The sequence below is a fragment of the Pseudopipra pipra genome, chromosome 1 (genome assembly GCF_036250125.1).
Source record: "Pseudopipra pipra isolate bDixPip1 chromosome 1, bDixPip1.hap1, whole genome shotgun sequence".
NCBI lineage: Eukaryota > Metazoa > Chordata > Aves > Passeriformes > Pipridae > Pseudopipra > Pseudopipra pipra.
The window spans coordinates 63,037,417-63,054,712 of NC_087549.1; the positions used below are offsets into that span (position 1 = coordinate 63,037,417).

Here is a 17,296-nt window from a genome sequence, read left to right on the forward strand (position 1 = left end):
AGCTTGGCATCTAAGATAAATATGAGTAATAATCTAAGTGCTTCATTTCTAAATATATGCTATCTAGTTTTTGCTTTTCCAAATTTTTTCAGAATTTCCATTTTAGTATTCAAAACGTGGGTTTTTTTCTCCCAAAATTTTCTGTGGAAAAGAAATTCTGAGTTTTCGTAAGTATTAGTGATTGGGCATCAAAGCAGGAAAGAAAGAAACAAGCAAACAAATAAATAAGTAAATAAGACACATTTGATCCATAATGGTTGGGATTATGTATAGAAGACTGTTTAGATATATATTAACATCATAGTGGCATCTAATGTTGTGGTTTATCTTTAGCATTGCTCATACTGACCCTGAATGTAGAGTTCACCGATTGCTGGTTAATCTTGTTGTTAATAAAACTGATAAACCAACTGCGATTAGATTTAAACCCCACTTTGTGACATTCTTGAATGTGATATTGAAAAAGAAACCCCTAACCAAAAAAAAAAAAAAAAAAAAAAAGAAAAAAAGTAATAGATATTTAGGTCAGCAAAGTATTATTTTTAACTGAAATACTTCTCAAGTCTTTGCTCATTATCCACTATCATACATTATGCTTCAGTAAAACCACTGTTAAATCACTCTGAGTGATTTAACAAATTCATTTCATATCAACATGTTCATCTTAGCCAGTTATATTTTTTTTTGACTTGACACCAATAACCATACTTAGCATTCAATCTTTTTGCTGCTATTAATAAGTATTCAGCTCTTTTCTGTACAGTTTAGTGATATATTTGGCAAACAAATACATGGTATTTTCGTGTCTCTAATAAGAGTCTGATTTGTTCTCACTGAGACAGTAATTGTCTCTTGGGAATAGTAATAAATTCAATTATGCTCATAATATGTTTCTAACCCAATATTCAAAAAAATGTTATTTCTAGAATATTTAATTCAAAAAGTTTTATATATTCCTGATCTGGATTGTGCATATTAGAATAACATAACCACTGTCTGTATTGGAAACATTCTAGCTGAAACATACCAGGAGATTTTGTCAAAATGAGATCACTGTTGCTAAGAAGGAGATGGTAAGTTTCATATGAAAATAAATTTTTAACTTTGAAGAAAATTACCTCGAATTTGTCTGTTATAATTCATTAATGCAGCTGGCAAAATGAAAAATTTAGAAAACAGCAGAAGCCTCTGAAATTCATATATCTGCTCATTTATATTATTAAATGTATTATACCTCCAAATCCCACTCATTTGAAAGAACATGATAAAAATAACACCAATAATCATAGAGGATGACCATTATGTTATAGAATTGATCAGTAATTCTCTCATGTTGGAAGTTTATAATGACGTATTTCGACAGAAAAAGCTGGAGAAGATCGCCCTTCACCCAGTACCCACCAAATGAGCAGGAAAGAGGTCTCTTAGTAGACAAGAACGTGCATTCAAATATGTATTCCAAACTAGACACAAAACTTAAAAACATTCTTTTTTTTTTTTTTTAATTAAATGGTTAGGTCATAACAAAATTCTTCATGCCTTCAATTAATTTTCGGATATACTGACTAACTGAATATTTCCTACTAATATTTTTTTCTGTATTATTCAAACACAATGTAGAAGTGTCAAAGGAAATTATATTCTTTGGTATACAACAATCAAGTATACTTATACAGATAGTAAAATGCAGTCTCCTAGTTCTCTTTCCTTTATACTTACTACACTATTTTGGTTTAGGGTCTGTTTTTGAAAGTATCATGTAGGAATTTGTGCTTTTTATAAGTAGAAGCTCTTACAGGTGCGTTGCTTGTGATAACTAAAAAAACTAGAAATCATTTATCTGATGAACAACACTGTTGACAATCACCAAACACTGAAAGTGTCTCCATAGAGAAACAGACCTCTCTGGGTAATTTTTTTTAATGGAATAGTGAAACAACTTGATTCTTTAAGAACTCCTTCTTCAGCTGGTAAAATATTTAAATTATGTTTCTGTAGTGGAATCACTTAGATTTAAAATTCTTGAAATATATTTTTTACCATCTCAAAATGTTAATTTTATTGTGTGTTTTTTGGTTTTTTTTTTTTTTTTTTTTTGATTAGGGTTTTTTTGGCTTTTTGGTTGGTTTGTTGGTTTTGGGGGTTTGGTTTTGGTTGGTTGGTTGTGGTTTTTTTGGGGGGGGGGGGTTGTTTGTTTTGGATTTGTTTTGGTTTTGGTTTTTGTTTTGGTTTGTTTTGCTTTGCTTTTTAATAAAAACTTGCACATCTTTCTTTTGTAGGACTTGATACTCCAGACACTCTCCAGCTTAATATACGAGACTCAGACTGATTAATTTAGGGAATATCAATAATTAGCCACTTCTACACACGCACTGGGTGGAAGCTGCAGTGCCCACAGGGTTAGGCTGCAGCTGAATATTACTGCTGAGCATCTTAGAGGCATCTCGTACTAGACTTAGGCACTTAAAAGGGACAAATGTGAGAATAAATCATGCTGTTGGTTTAGCCCTGGGGAGCACAATTATGTTTAAGAGGACAATTCTGTTGATTCTTACGGACTACTCATGAGTTGAAAATTAAGTACCTTCTATTTTTCTTGGCAAACCAGAGACGTAAAGGACAATTATTATGAACAAAAATGTGTCATCTCAACAAGTTTTCACTGGGTCGTGATCCTGCTTCTATTAACCATGGTAAAATTCCTTGCACAGGTCTGCACAAGCAGACCACAAAGAATGAGTTCATCCCTTTGAATTATACTTTTCTCATTTATATCAAACATTTTTGACAAGTTTTTATGACTCTTAACACATTTTTAGAATTTGTGTGGCACCAGCACAGATTCCTGCAAAACGTAAGTGGCAATAATGTTATAGAATTGAATCCTGCTGTTTTCACATAAATTAAGTACAGTGGCTCATCACACGCTGTGTGATCTCCTGTGGTGATTTCTTAATACACTTTAGATCATTTCTCAGAGTTAATCTGTGGGCAGAGTAAAAGATGTTACACTTTCTCCTTTTTCTATAAGGAGCTTCTAAAATCTGTCTGCTGTCCTACTGTAGAAGAGGTAAAACACTCTAAAAATATTACCTTAATAAATCTCTGGCAAGGTTGTGGTATATTTACTTCATCACACAACATAATTTTGTTTCTAGGATCTATTCAGCCTCATAACTTTTGTTTGAATCCTTTTTTTTAAGCCCCAAGAAAATGTCATTTACTAAAATAGAAGCTGAGCAGGCTTATGTTAAACTCAGTAACATGAGTTTTTCAAAGGCAATGAGAATTGCCTTTGAATTAAATAGGAGTGAGATCAGTCTCAGGCTGAAGGACAGTGAGGACAATTATGGAAGTGATTATACAAAAAAGGGATTAAAATTAACAGCTAAACAATTAAGTAGGAAATAAACTGAAGAATACACACAAAATTAAAAAGGCCAGATGAAAAAAAAATAAACAAAGGCTATGGTTTCTGGAGACAAAGAAATAGATTAGATGTCTAAATCCTCTTGCAGTTCAGTAAAATTTGAGTATCTGTCTGTTTGGGTTTTCTTTAATTCCTGTCCAAAACTAAACAATTTGTGGAAAAGAATTAGGCAAGTATGAGGTCTAAAGATGGGAAAAAAACCCCACCCCAAAACCTGAGTTTTGAAAAATGTCTAAAGAGCATAAAGAACATGAATAAGGAGCACATCTTCAACTACTGTCCAAATATCAAAGCCAGACGCTATTTGGTAGCACAGTATCTAGTCCCAGGGGCTCTTGCCCATAGTATAATGAGAAAACCACGGCTTCAAGGTGGCACTGCCCAGATGTTTTACTTTCAGTCAGTTGCCTCAAAAATGATTAAACAGAGAAAACTCAAAGTGACAAGTGAAGACAAAGCAGAAATAAATAATTAGGCAGAAGGTTCGTACGTCTTCTCCCTCTCCCCGTTTAACCATTAGAGGCAAGTCCCTTCTTCCAGAACTGCTCTCAGCCATCTTTCATAGTTTTAGCAAGTTGCCCACCATGCCCCTCACCCTGCAGCCTGCTCCCATTCCTAGGAATCTGTTTCATAACATCTCAAAACTGTCTTTTCCTGCCTGCTCCTCACTGCAGTCTCTCAGTGTCTGATGTCTTTTCTAGGATGTCTCTCCACTGTTAAACCACCCTGCAATCCTCACCTTGCACAGGTTCAGGGTTTCCCAAGAAAAGATGCAATGTGGACCATGGAGTTCCACCTTGCCTAGCTGTTCTCTCAGCATGGCAGACATAACACTATGAAAAATCAGTAAAAAAGAACAAAACCTGCCTTTCACATTGTTACATGGTACAGAGTCAAAAGTGTTAGTGACCCATAACTAAGAATAATACTAGTTGAAAACTAGAAAGGGCTTCTGAATATCTAGATACGTTTAAAGGTCACATCTTAAAGTACACCTTTGAGAAGATAAGGTCTATAACATCTACTGTTGCCAAGAATGCACACGTTCTCAAAATGTTTGACTGAAAAAACACAAATTCTGGATACTAGCACAGACACACTGCAGTAGGCAGCTGGATCTTTCAGTGGTCTGACAAAGTGGTATCTTTATACTCTCTTTCTCTCTCTCTATCCCATCTCACCCCACTGTTTGGTTTCTTCCTTATGTACAAAGTACTCCTAGAAGAGTATGAGTCCTATACTGAATTATTCTAAACATATCATTTGCCCCTTTTCTATCACTGCCATCACCCAGTGCAGCACACTCTCTAGGAGATAGTGATGCTACACATCAGAACTACCAAGACTGAGGAGAAGCAGAGATGTTCAGTCTACCTAATGCAGCAGACCTTTCTTTGCGGAGATTATGGGCATTTTACTCCAATGTGGAGCACTCAATCTTCAGCCCCAACCTAATAATTAGAAGTACCTATTTGAGAAAAATGCATAACAGAGAAGACTATGGTCCTCCTCGGGACCATAGTAGTCTTTCATCCCATAGCAGTTCCAACTTGCAAAGACATTACTTATCTTAAATGTAAACCATAAAACTCTCAGTGGAATGTATTGCAGAAGTCTAAATGTTATGATCATATCTAATATTCTCTCTATTTTAAGTATCTACATTTAGTATGTCAGCTTAAACTCTATTCATAGGATATGTCACTGGCATTGCTAATTTTGAGTCTCTCTCTTCCATATAATGAATGCTTCCAATTATATTTCCACTTGCTTGCATTTTTCCAGTTGGCATCACATCTCGTTTCACACCCTTACTTCTAACTTTTTTTTTGCTATGATATCATGGTAATTCTGAGATTAAAAACAAAGACAAAACATTCTCATTCTCTCTCTCTCTCTCATATCTGAAGCACTTTGTACTTTAGCATACATGCATTTAATGAAATATTGTATTGCTTTTCCTTGTTCTGTACGACCAATAAAGTTGCCATTAAGTAAGACACGATCTAATGATTCAATAATACACTGACCACTTTCTCAGAACTCACTGTTCTGGATCATTTCAATTCCATGTAACTGGAGTTTTAAAATATGATACCTAATCTCTGACATGAAACTAAACAATGCTACGTTTGCTATTATGAATTCTTACTGCAAGTACAAACAATTATTATGCATATATTTGATTACTTTTCCATAAAAAATGGGCATACCAAGATAAAAACAAGTGTGTTTGGGAACAAATTACCCACTCTATCACAGAGTTAACATTATATAATTTCAAAGACAAATATAATACCCCTATTCAGCAAATTATTTGACCATATGTTTGAAGTGCTTGCTGACTCTCAAATACATTTACACTTGTTTCTGTTTCAGCAAAATGACTTATACACCATATCCTCCCACAACAAGTGCCTTATAGAATGGAAAATGGTACTACAGTTTATCAAATAAATCCTTTGAAACTTCCAGGTGTTAATGGTTTAATTTTGGATCATATTTCAGTGTCCTTGGAATATTACAGCAGTAAGCATATGGCATACGTAGATTTAGATTTTAGAAAAGTATAAAACAGACATTACAAAGCATTTCACCCTCCAAACAGTGGTATGAACACTGTACTACAAAGGAAACACACCCAATAGAGTTGAAAGTAATACGTACAATTTGGAAAACATTTTTTCTTGCATTTGTGAGTATAGAATCATAGAATCAGAATGGCCTGGGTTGTAAGATATCTTAAAGATCACTTAGGTCCAATTCCCCCTCCATGGGCATGGACACATTAGTAAACAGAGTAGCTTAAAGGACTTCCTATAGCTGTTGTCAAAAATTGTCAGAAACTTAAACAGAGACTGTATATAACGTATCTAATTAGGTACACTTGCTCTTGTGTATATACTGCTACCCTGGTGAAATCTAACCACTTTCGAAATACAGAAGACAAAGAGGGTGATTACTTGGCTTAGAGAGGGGATAACACTAATGACAGAGAGGGGATAACACTAATGACAGCTTTATAGTTTTGCATGTGCTTATGAAAGCTGAATGAAAATTTTTACTTCTCTACCAAAAAAAATATCTCCCTTCATTGACATGGCTCTTCTCTGTGCCTGAGATGTATTTATTACACCCATGATTTGACTCAATGGTTTTTTATGGTCATTCTCCATTGTAGCTAGTTCTTTCAAAGACTAAGCCGCAGTTTTACATAAAACGGGAATTTTAAACTAATCTCTCATATGGCTAGAATGGGTAATCAAAATCATGCATTTCCAGGGAGATGGATGATGAAGAGAGATTTGTAATGGCCTGATCCTATAAGCACTGGTATCTGTAAGCAGTCCTTATGAAACCACTAAGCATATTGCCCATATGGAAATCTGGATGTTTATGACATGGAGCCAAATGTATGTGTTGTACCCATCACTTTGTGGAAGTTTTGAGGAGAGGAGGAGAGAGAAAAGAGTTATTGAACAGAAAAGCATGTTTGTCTTTCATATTTATGAATTTCCCAGCATTAATTCAGAGTTTTCTAGATATAAGAAAAATGCATTGCCATAGTCAATGATAGCCATGTAAAGATGGTTATCATTATCTATGCTATATCTATGATTATTATCTAAGTTTCTAAGAGAAGCATAAGCTATTCCATTAAAAAATTATAACTGGAGAAGGAAATTTTATAAGAATTGTTTTAATGATCAGGAAGTCAGAAAAAAAAAATTCCTGATTGGCAGCTACAGAAGGGTTTGTTGCATCTATGGATGAAAAACTAATTGCTGACAGAGCTAGGATTCATAAGGTATATCGGTAGCTGTGCACAGGAAAATACAATCAGAAATGCTGAAAATGTGGAAAGCCAAGATTGGGAAGAAATCTCACAGATATAGCATTTAACTATTTAAAAAAAAATAAATCCAAAAACTCTGTTTAAGGCAGGTGGTGTTACTTCTTAATCAAAGTTGGCTTTAGGACACAGCATTCTCCCTCACCCTTTTCTTTTATTGGTCATTTAATCAAGTGGCTATATTAATCAAGTGCCAGTCCAGATCTATCCATCTTCAGCAGATAGACAAACAGAGTTAACATAGTGTGACAGATACAAATCAGAATAAAAGGAAGAGATATGTAAGATATGACAGAACAAAACAGCCCACAGTTAATTTTTTTTGCATTTAGAATATAAGGGTAGTGATTACATTTTGAGAGGCGAATTAGAGAAAAATCAGATAGAAGAAAGGTTCTAGCTCAGAGGCATGGGATTTTAGATGTTGGTTCATTTTTCAGAGTTAAGACTGAGCTGTTTCACATTTAAGGAAGGACTTAAATTTAGTTTTATATAGCTACATCTGGTTGGAAGCCTGTTCCCTAGAACAGCTCAATTCTGATCAGTAGGTCTGGTTCCCACATTCCTTCTATTCAGCAGTGCATTGCTGCTTCCAGAGGAGGGTTGTAGCCCAGTCATACAATGGCCTGCAGCCTGGCAATGAACTCAGGAGCTCTGAATACAAGCCCCTCAAGGCTGAGCAGACATCAGGTCATGGATATTGCATCCCTTGCCACTACTGCAATGGAGGGTGAGAAAAGACTTGGCTTCCTAATGGTGATTCTGCTCCACTAGAAGTTGTTTCACAAAAAATGGTATAATTGCTGGATAAAAAACAGATGATGGCATCTTTCACTTCCTAATGGCCCCCATGTATTCACAGAGTTGTATACTAGTTTGGGAGAAGTGAACAGGATCATCCTTTTCAAGTCTTTGTGGCACTTGTTTCTACTAGCTCTATAGAGATTTAGTGCTTTACTGTAGAAAGACTGGATATTCTTTCTTTCTCTTTTCTTTTGCTGCTAATGTTTGAGTGTCTAAAATACAGCTGTGTCCATGCCCAGCTAAGGAGGGTAGGACTTTCCACAGACAATTCTGTACGTTCACCTATACTGTATCTTCTAGTCCATCTTGGCATATGCTAAAGAATCTCCAGTGTTTTGAAATGGTATAACTGAACAAGTCACATGGTATTTCACTTTTTTAATGTGAAAAAGTGAAATAGACAGTATGGAGGGTTTCAGCTGACATATTTGGATGTCTTCGCATCAACTAGCTTTATGCATCCAACTTTCACGCTTTGAATTATCCTGTCTCCAGTCATGACATCAGAAATTCAGACTCCCAAAAAAAATGTGCAGTGAACTGCAACTTTCTACAGACTTGAAGAAGGATCAAAACCATAGTGAAGATAACTCCGAAGTAAGTCCAATATTCTTAGGCAACAGGTCTAAGCACAGTCTTCAAATTTTTTGAGAAGAAAATGTTTGATTTGTATTGTTTCTGGAGGGAATATCCTTGCAGTGAAGTTCTTTCTCTTTTCCCTTCTTTGAAATGTCCTCTGTAAGTTAGGCTGCACATTACAGTGAGTAATTAAGACATTTTAGGTTTCTAGGTGGACATATTTAATTTTGTTTCAGAGTTGCTCGTTTTGATTTAACTAGACTGTATTCTATATGGATCTAAGCGTGTGTGAGTTTATAGTGTAGCCTAGAAGTACTAGTAGAAGTCTTTGGAGATTCAGCCAAAAAGATTGACTAAAAAGATCTAGGCAAACAGCAGTCATGAAGTTTAAAATAATATAGAATATATAAAGACAACATAGTAGTTTTACAGGTACTACAGTTGTCATGCTATGAACACAACCTTTAGTAAATCATCTTCATATATATGATTTCAAAACAAGAAAGTACATCTACCCTTTCAGTCTGAGGTCAAATACCAATGCACATGAAGCTTTCAATACTAATACTAATACTAATACTAACAACAACAACGTCAACAACAATAATAAAGCTTTGTGCAGGTCTCAGAATTTGGTCTCAGAAAATACCCCAGTAAAGAACAAAGAGATTCAGTGATTAAAAGGACTAAGACATCCAACTACCTACATTTTCTGTTTGCATTTCTCACAGGGCTTTCTGTAAAACTATCTTCAACTAGAATATATGGAGTTACTTACTGTGCAAAGTGTCTCAAATGTCTTTTCGGAGACAAAGGATCCATCAAGACCAAAAAGAAAAATAGATGCATAAGAAAGCATCCCTCCAAGGATAATAAGGTTGTTCATGTAGGGACTGGACATCTTTATTAGTCTATGGACAAAAGGTGATAGTGCATTAAGAGGAAAAGATTACTGCTAGGCTATTAGAGCAATAATGAAGAGCTTTTTGTAACCAGGCAAACAGATAAACCTTGTAGAACTTTGTGAAATCTATAGGCATGCACAGTATTTGGTGTTTTATAAAGTCTAGCATTGTCTAGAATTGTTTTAGTATTTGAATGTTTACTAAAAAGACCTCCTGTTTTACTGATGAATTAATTAGCAAGGGTTAATACTATTAGAAGACAGTCAAACATATATTAAAAAACTTACATTTTTCAGACAGTATAAAAGAACTTAAATACAGTCTGTTTCATATATTACACAGTGATTTCAATTAAACAGTTCTAAAATATCATCTTTCCACAGTTTTAACATTTTCCTTACATATTTATATGTAGATAGATATATATACGTGACGGGTTCTACAAACATGGCATTTAAATATGAAAGAATTAGTGATAGAAGTAACACAAGTGTCTTACTTTTGATTTCTGTTTTTGATGTTAAAGAACAAGAAAGCACTGGCCATTATCATTCCTAGGATGGTGAGGGCAGAAAGGATGCTGTAGAGAGGCAGGGAGATTTTGCGCAGCTCCTCTTGTATAATTGTTTTGTCCTTTGGAGGCTCAATTCCTAGAATTACATGAAGAAAAAAAAGGCAAAACCTCAACCAGATGCAGAATTTCTGTAAGAAACTTTGCCTTATATATGATTCAGTACATTTAGCAACCATGAACTACACCAGTAGTTGATGAAATCATTGACTTTGACAGACATATGTTAGTCACATAGATTGACATGAAGATTTGTATTTCTGGAACAGGTAAATATACTCTTTGGAAGAAAAACCACAACAAAACCCTGATGCAGAAACTCATACATGATAACTAGTCTAATTTTAAAGTTTAGATAAACACTAAAATGAATACTATGACAGTAAATTTTAACATGAGGTTATTGCTTTTCTGAAACAAGTGACAGAACAATGAGTAGAAAACAGAAAGGATCTCTTCTGTGCATACTGTCATTACCGGAGCAAATTCAAACGGCCTGTTGAGACCATTCTTGGTGTAACATCACTAGGACAGGAAATGACAGCCCTGTGGGATGAAATGGGGTCCTGAGCTGAGGGCAAGGTGGGGGAAGCCCTGGGAGAAGGGGAGGCAGGACTGTTGGTGCCCTCAGAATAATGGAACAATATGAAAAAATATTTTTTGGCAGAAGTTTTATAGGAACAGATCCACTTTGCAAATCCCTGCAGATGTGGACTTGAACATATGAACTTAAAAGATATGTTTAAAACCATGAGCTTGATTGACAGTCAGCTCCCACTATTAAAAGTCTTGGTTTAATGAGGAGAATCACTGTCTAACAAGTGCAATAAAGCTCTGCATCCCCTACTTCCCACACTTCAGTTTACCTGCTTACTAACTTTTTCCTTGGTGCAGGGAATTGGAAAAAGGCCCTTTGCATCACTGTCTTCCTTCAGAATTGTATTTGTGTGCTCTACACTGCCTGAGCCTGTCCTTTTTCATCAATCCTCTGTGGGGCTGCAAGGGTGACCACATGGGGCCAAGAAGCTCCACTTCACAGCATGGTTGCAGAAGCAGAGCTCTGCAGAACCACAGATCACAGAGCTATAAGTAACTGACTAGCAGCTGCCATGGCTAATTTTTACGTCCACTCTTTTACTTTGCACCTAAAACAATATTCAAGGATTTATACAACAAAATAACTTTACCCATACCAGTTAAGTTGAAATAATTCAGACCATGGAAACTTGCTATCCTTTTGTCTTTATGCCAAAGATTTAAAAAAAAAAATCCTTTAGGTGATCACAATAAAGTGACAGTGAAGGGATCATTTGCTGTTTTGATAGTGGAGAATTTTCCTCTTTTCTTTTTCCCTCCACAGAGCATGCATGTACAGTCTATGGCAATTCACAAAACTAGACGAGTAACAAAACAAAAAGATAATAAAGCACACATCTGACTTAAAATAACTAACACTAAGGAATAAAACCTCACAATGCTGTATCTGAACCATAGAGAGTATACTGATGGTTTGCACTTATTAAATATAAGAACACCTTCAGATGTGGTCAGAACAAAAACTGTCTTGTTCTGAAAAAAACTGTATAGAGATTTTTTTCCCATCGTATACTGTCTATAAAGGAAAGGAATTATGAACAAAACCTGTCTCCTGTTACTTGATTCATCCTGCATACATTCTCTGGAAATTAATGGTATTGATTCAGTATTCAACTACATCATTAGTTCCTCCTTGCAGCAAAAATAATCTGCTAGGTCCCAGACTCTGGCAACTGGGACAGTTCATTTCCAAAGCCTCATTCTCCAGACAGATGTGAGTTTATGTAGCTGTGCTCTTTAAAGTCCTTTAAAGCAAAGGATACCAAAAGGAAAGGTGGAAAAGCAGCCATGAATTAGATCACTGCAGTGAAACTCCACCCATGCTCATGCCATCCTTGGGTTTTGGGACACTAGAGGAAGGTGTAGTAGAGTACAGCAGCTTGATACTCATGCACCTCACCACTCCTAGAGAAAAACCACACAGAACTGACAAAGTCGACTTTATCTTACTGAACTGCACCATAGCAGAACTTAGGAATAAATCTTAAATATTAGCTTTGAAAAAATAGTATGTATGCCTATATTCAACTGGAGACACCCTTAAAACTCTTTTCAGCTCACATCTGACTGCCATGACCATATGCTCTGAAAACCATGGGTATGCCCACACTCCAACTGCTGTGAGGGCAGACGAAGTTCCCATGTTATCTTTGGAACTGCATGGGATAAAAAAAGGCAAGAAGATACAGCAACAAGGCTATATGCGTGCTGTGGACCCTGGGAGCGTTGCTGGGCTAAACACCCTCTCTGGCCCTGTTTCACATGGGCCATGTAAAGCTAGTCTTTGTATTTTAAAACTCTATTTTCTAACTACCTAAAAGACACCTCCCAAAGAAAAACAACCACCTCCCTCTTGTGTCTGCAAATATAGCACATGAGAACATCCCTCAGGTGAGATGAGCTGGGGGAGTGGGAAATGCGGATTAAATAAGAACATTATTCATTGGTGGAGATGAAATAGAAGACACATCTGCTTGCTGAAATATCAAAGAACATTTGTGTACACATATAAATTTGAATTTGCCCTGTCACTGGAATAAAAACCAAGCATACAATTTCCAAATATTGCGATTTTCTGTTCAGAATCCTATTTTTTAAGCACAGCTCAGTTCCCTTTCTCTTTCTTCAGTGTCATACTTTTTTATTAAAAATACTAAGATAGTTCTTTAAGAGCATGCATTCTTACGAACTACATACATCTATTCATGTCACTCCTATACCTTTTTTCAATCTTCTCTCCTACCTTGGAATCTGATGACACTGTTGTTTATTTCCAGTGTGTCAGCTACAGCATTGTATTCTCCCACCTTTACTTCCTTTCGCTCTGCAGAGAAACAAACAAGAGTGATTGTTTATGGCAGTTCACATGTTCTCAATTATTTAACTGATTTTTTCTTCTTTTTTGACAGTACGTCAAAAGGAAAAGAAGTATGAAAGAATAGGGCATGAATTATTAAATCAGAATGCCAGACAGCTAACATCATTAAAAGAAATATTTCTGATTCTTGAAAGAAATGCAAAGTACTTTTAAGAACTCATTTACATAATCAGGAAACTGTTATTGGGCACAGACATCTCCAGCTTAAAGATCACACAGTTTCTTACTGGCTCACACTATGCAGGACATTTTTGCTGGGAGAACAGGCATGGCTAAATCACACATTCCCCTCCCATTTAAACAACTAGGACATCTTGCTTAGTGAAGTATTTCCCAGGAGATTCATAGCAGCAGGCTCCAGCCAGTATGAAGTAGACTGGCTAGTTAGCAGATAGGCCAGGAATCAAATCTCTTACTCTAACTGGGAATTAGCAACTCATTAGTACCCTGACTGCAAACCTTACTATGTTATATAATTAAAGCCAACATGCACTGGAGATAAAATTTTACAGTTAGTCTCATCTGCTATTTTGGGACTATGGTTACATACATGACTTTCCTGCACCTAACAGAATAGAGTATGCAGATAGAGGAATTTAATTTGTTTGTCTGCTGCCTTGGCCACTGTAGCTGGAACTCTGACATGCATTTTTCCCACACATCTGATAGCATCTGGCACGAACGAATTTCTGCCATTTCTGTTGGGTTTTTGGAATGGCTTAGAAGTGCAAGAACTTACTAAATTATCACTCTTACACTAAAACTTTTACATTTTGATCATACTTATAAACCCCAGGCACACTGGATAAAGTTTTCTTTGATGAGTTAGCTCAACAGAAACGTAGGCCCTTCAGGCCTCTATATTGGGGCATGCAATTTACATTTAAATTCTGAGCTTATGACCCTATTTGTGACACTGATTTTGGGAGCTGATGACCTTGAACTAGATTGCGAATTTGAAAAGTCTGTATTTTACCCAACAGATCCACAGTAACCTTTTCTCCTTTCTCACTCAAAGTGATTTTTTCCTCTTCAGCTCTGCTGAATGGAGCACCTAGCTCCATTTTAGTAAAATCTGCAGGCTGACTAATACTAATCTGAGAGCTCACAGGAGGTAAAAGTTTTCCTTACATAAATTATTATTTTTATTGTTAAAATTGTCTACACAGAACTGTAGATTGGGCTGCAAATCTGGCAGGGAGACCTAGGCATTTGCCCCCCCATCAAAAGCTGGAGTTTGCAGCTCTGAAGACTAATTTTTGTTTCACATGAGTGTGATCTACTTGGAGGGCCCTAAGACTAGTTTGGAATAAAAGCAGAATCCCCTGGTCCCCAGCAGCAGCTTACAGAGCCCATCCATGTGGTATCATATACTCTTAGGAGTGAATATAAGTTTGTAATTTCTGTCACTGACTGCAATTCTCTGTGAAATAGGTGCATGAATAAATTCCTGATAGTTGTAAACTGTAAAAGAAATATTCCCAGTAGTCATTTAAAAGCTAAACTTTTAAATGTCATTTAATGCTAAAAACAGAACTGATTCACTTCCATTTGTATTTGTATCATGACAACTTTTACCTGTAGATCTAAAACATCAAAACACAACCTAGAGAGAAGAGAGACAAACATCAGAATGCGTTATTGATATACAGTGTGCATATTAGATGCCAGATGGTCCACAGCATCTACTGATAGGAAAGAGGGAAGATGCGCACCTTGATGTTGGTCTAGCCACAACTTTACAGCAACAGTCTAAAGCCTGATAGCTCTGATAAATGTAGAGGAGGAAAGAGTAATTACTCTGCAACTATTTCTGGAGCTGGGACTAGGTGAGATGTGATAAGCATGTAACAGGTGGAGAAGCATACAAAAAAGACAGTGTAAATCCATGGTCTGATTAAAGTACTGCAGTTGAGAAAGTTTTTCTGTGATTACTTCATGTGACATACAATATGTCATTCCTTTTCAACATTTCTATATTCTTACATGGCTTCCTTCGCAGATGAAGTAACACCGAGAATGTGCCTGATGAGGTAGCCTACAACTACCTAGCCTGGGTACCAGGAGCTAGCCCTTGGAATGGAGCTTGGCAGCTGGAGAAACAAACTTCCAGGCCAGCCCGAAGATCAAGACTTTTTTGACCGAGAAACCCAAGACTGTGGGGAAAACCTGCAACATTTAGTACCAGGGAACCACATTATCAATGCCTTGTCCCTTACAAAAAGGAAAGGAGAGTTCATAGAGAACATGCCAAGCTTTACTGAAGTCAAGAAAAGCCATAAAGATATTTGATATCTTAAACAACTGGGGGAATTAGTCTATGAAGGAAATAAACCAGATTTTTATTGAGAGGAAGGATATACTATCCTCTTGGTATGATTAAAGGGGTGCTGAGAGGGAGACATCAAAAGGTTTTGTTCTTTGTTCTCCCAGCAAGGAGTACAACTCAGTTGTTGGTTTTTCAGATCCCCAAGCACAAGTGCTGATCAGTGAAAAAGTCACCTCCAAATACTAAATAAAGGAAGCAAGGAGGCAGCATTATGGCTCTCTGCTGTCTTGCATAGGTCAACATAGATAAGGATGTAAGTGCAGGCTCTATATTTCTATGTGTCATTTCATCCAGTTTGCTTTGAAAATTCTGAATTATTCAAGTTAGTATACTGTTGGTATAATGTAGCTCAGTCAAAACTTCTGAGTGTTCAACAACAAAAGGATAGGAGGAAGTGGAACTCCTCCAAAGAAACACAACAACAAAGTGCTTTGTACAATATTCACAATATGATGCTGACTTCTTTTTGTAGTGCTTCCATTATTTTTAACTAGATCTTTCCGCATTCATGATAGAGAGATTGTACTGAAATCCCTCAGCTCATGTTAAAATGCGGAAGGAAAATATTGGGGGAAAATACACTGGGTTTGTGAGATAATATTTGTCAATACCATGACAGGAGTGGTGAAATTTCGGAATTTGAATCTGCAGCTGTTCTTTCAAACAGGAACAAAAAAGTATGAAAACTAACCAACACAGAGAAAACTGCCCCAGAAATATGTGAGGGAAATGTATGCCTATCTCACAGAATTATAAACAACTAATCCTTGATTTTAATTAATTATCTCAGAATAGATTACTTATGTGGCCAAGATGAAAGCCTTCTACCAACAAAGAACTGAGCTAATCTTAAACGAATATTAAAATTTTTTCTTCTACATATTTTATTACAGAATTTTATAGCCCACTTTAAGCAACTCCAGACAACACACTACCACTAAATAATTGGCTCACATTTCACAAAGTTAATACGGAAGATTTTCAATGGCATATCAGGTAGTTACATGTTCTTATTCAATAAAAGCAAAAGAATCATCCTACAACAGATATTAGCTGAGTAAAACAAACTTAGCAAAATTCACAGCAGTATTATGATTGCCAGTATGACTTATTCACTTACACTGAGAATTTCCAGATAAGACAGTGCTTAGGTTCAGTTCCTTTCACTACATAATTTCCATTTTTACCACATTTTTGTAAGTGTATTTAATTTACACCTCATGAAGATAGTTTCTACTGAGAGATATTTAAGGATGAGAGAAAGCATTTGTAATGCATAAGAGATGGGTCTTTGTTTTGAAAAAACATCCCTGCATAAGGTGCTGCCTCCATGACTCCTTCTCCTCAAAGAGCTTTTCAAAATTTTTTTATATACCTCCTCCTACTTCTCAACTCCCTTAAAACCTCCCTGTGACAGCAGTTTAAGAATCTCTTATCCCACTCTTTGTCAACTGCCCCTCTTGCTTAACCATCCGAATTCAGTGGGAGTGATTATATGCTTAGCATGTTAGAAAATCTTGCTGCATATTCAGCTCTTAGCAGCCTATCTCAGGAGCCAATGTTATTAAACCTTGTCCTACAACAGAATCATTTAGTTCCCTGGACATTGTTCCTCTTCCATGCATCACAGCTCAACAGGACTGCTGGCAGCTATAGGGAAAATTTACCCATCATATCTCAGAAGAGTTCTGGAAAATGCCCAAGTGATTGCAAACTGGTAAAACTAAGCAGGGTCCATACACACCTGAAATGCTTAAAAACCCTTAGGAAGAGAATGACTCTGAAATTTGGAAAGACTTTAATCTCAAATTTCAAATCAGTCTCCTAGACATGAACCAGAAATCATGTCAC

At 36.2% G+C, this 17,296-nt stretch overlaps 1 protein-coding gene across 2 annotated transcripts in view; it reads right to left on the reverse strand.

Annotated features, from left to right (window-relative positions):
• GABBR2 (gamma-aminobutyric acid type B receptor subunit 2) overlaps window positions 1–17,296 on the reverse strand; it is a 477,952-nt gene that overhangs the window by 154,087 nt on the left and 306,569 nt on the right. For both annotated transcript variants that reach the window (XM_064659239.1, XM_064659230.1), the window contains exons 9-11: window positions 12,982–13,062; window positions 10,071–10,221; window positions 9,445–9,577 (exon numbers count right to left, since the gene is read on the reverse strand). In XM_064659239.1, the coding sequence (XP_064515309.1) occupies window positions 9,445–9,577; window positions 10,071–10,221; window positions 12,982–13,062 (365 nt within the window). The remainder of the gene's footprint in view (window positions 1–9,444; window positions 9,578–10,070; window positions 10,222–12,981; window positions 13,063–17,296) is intronic.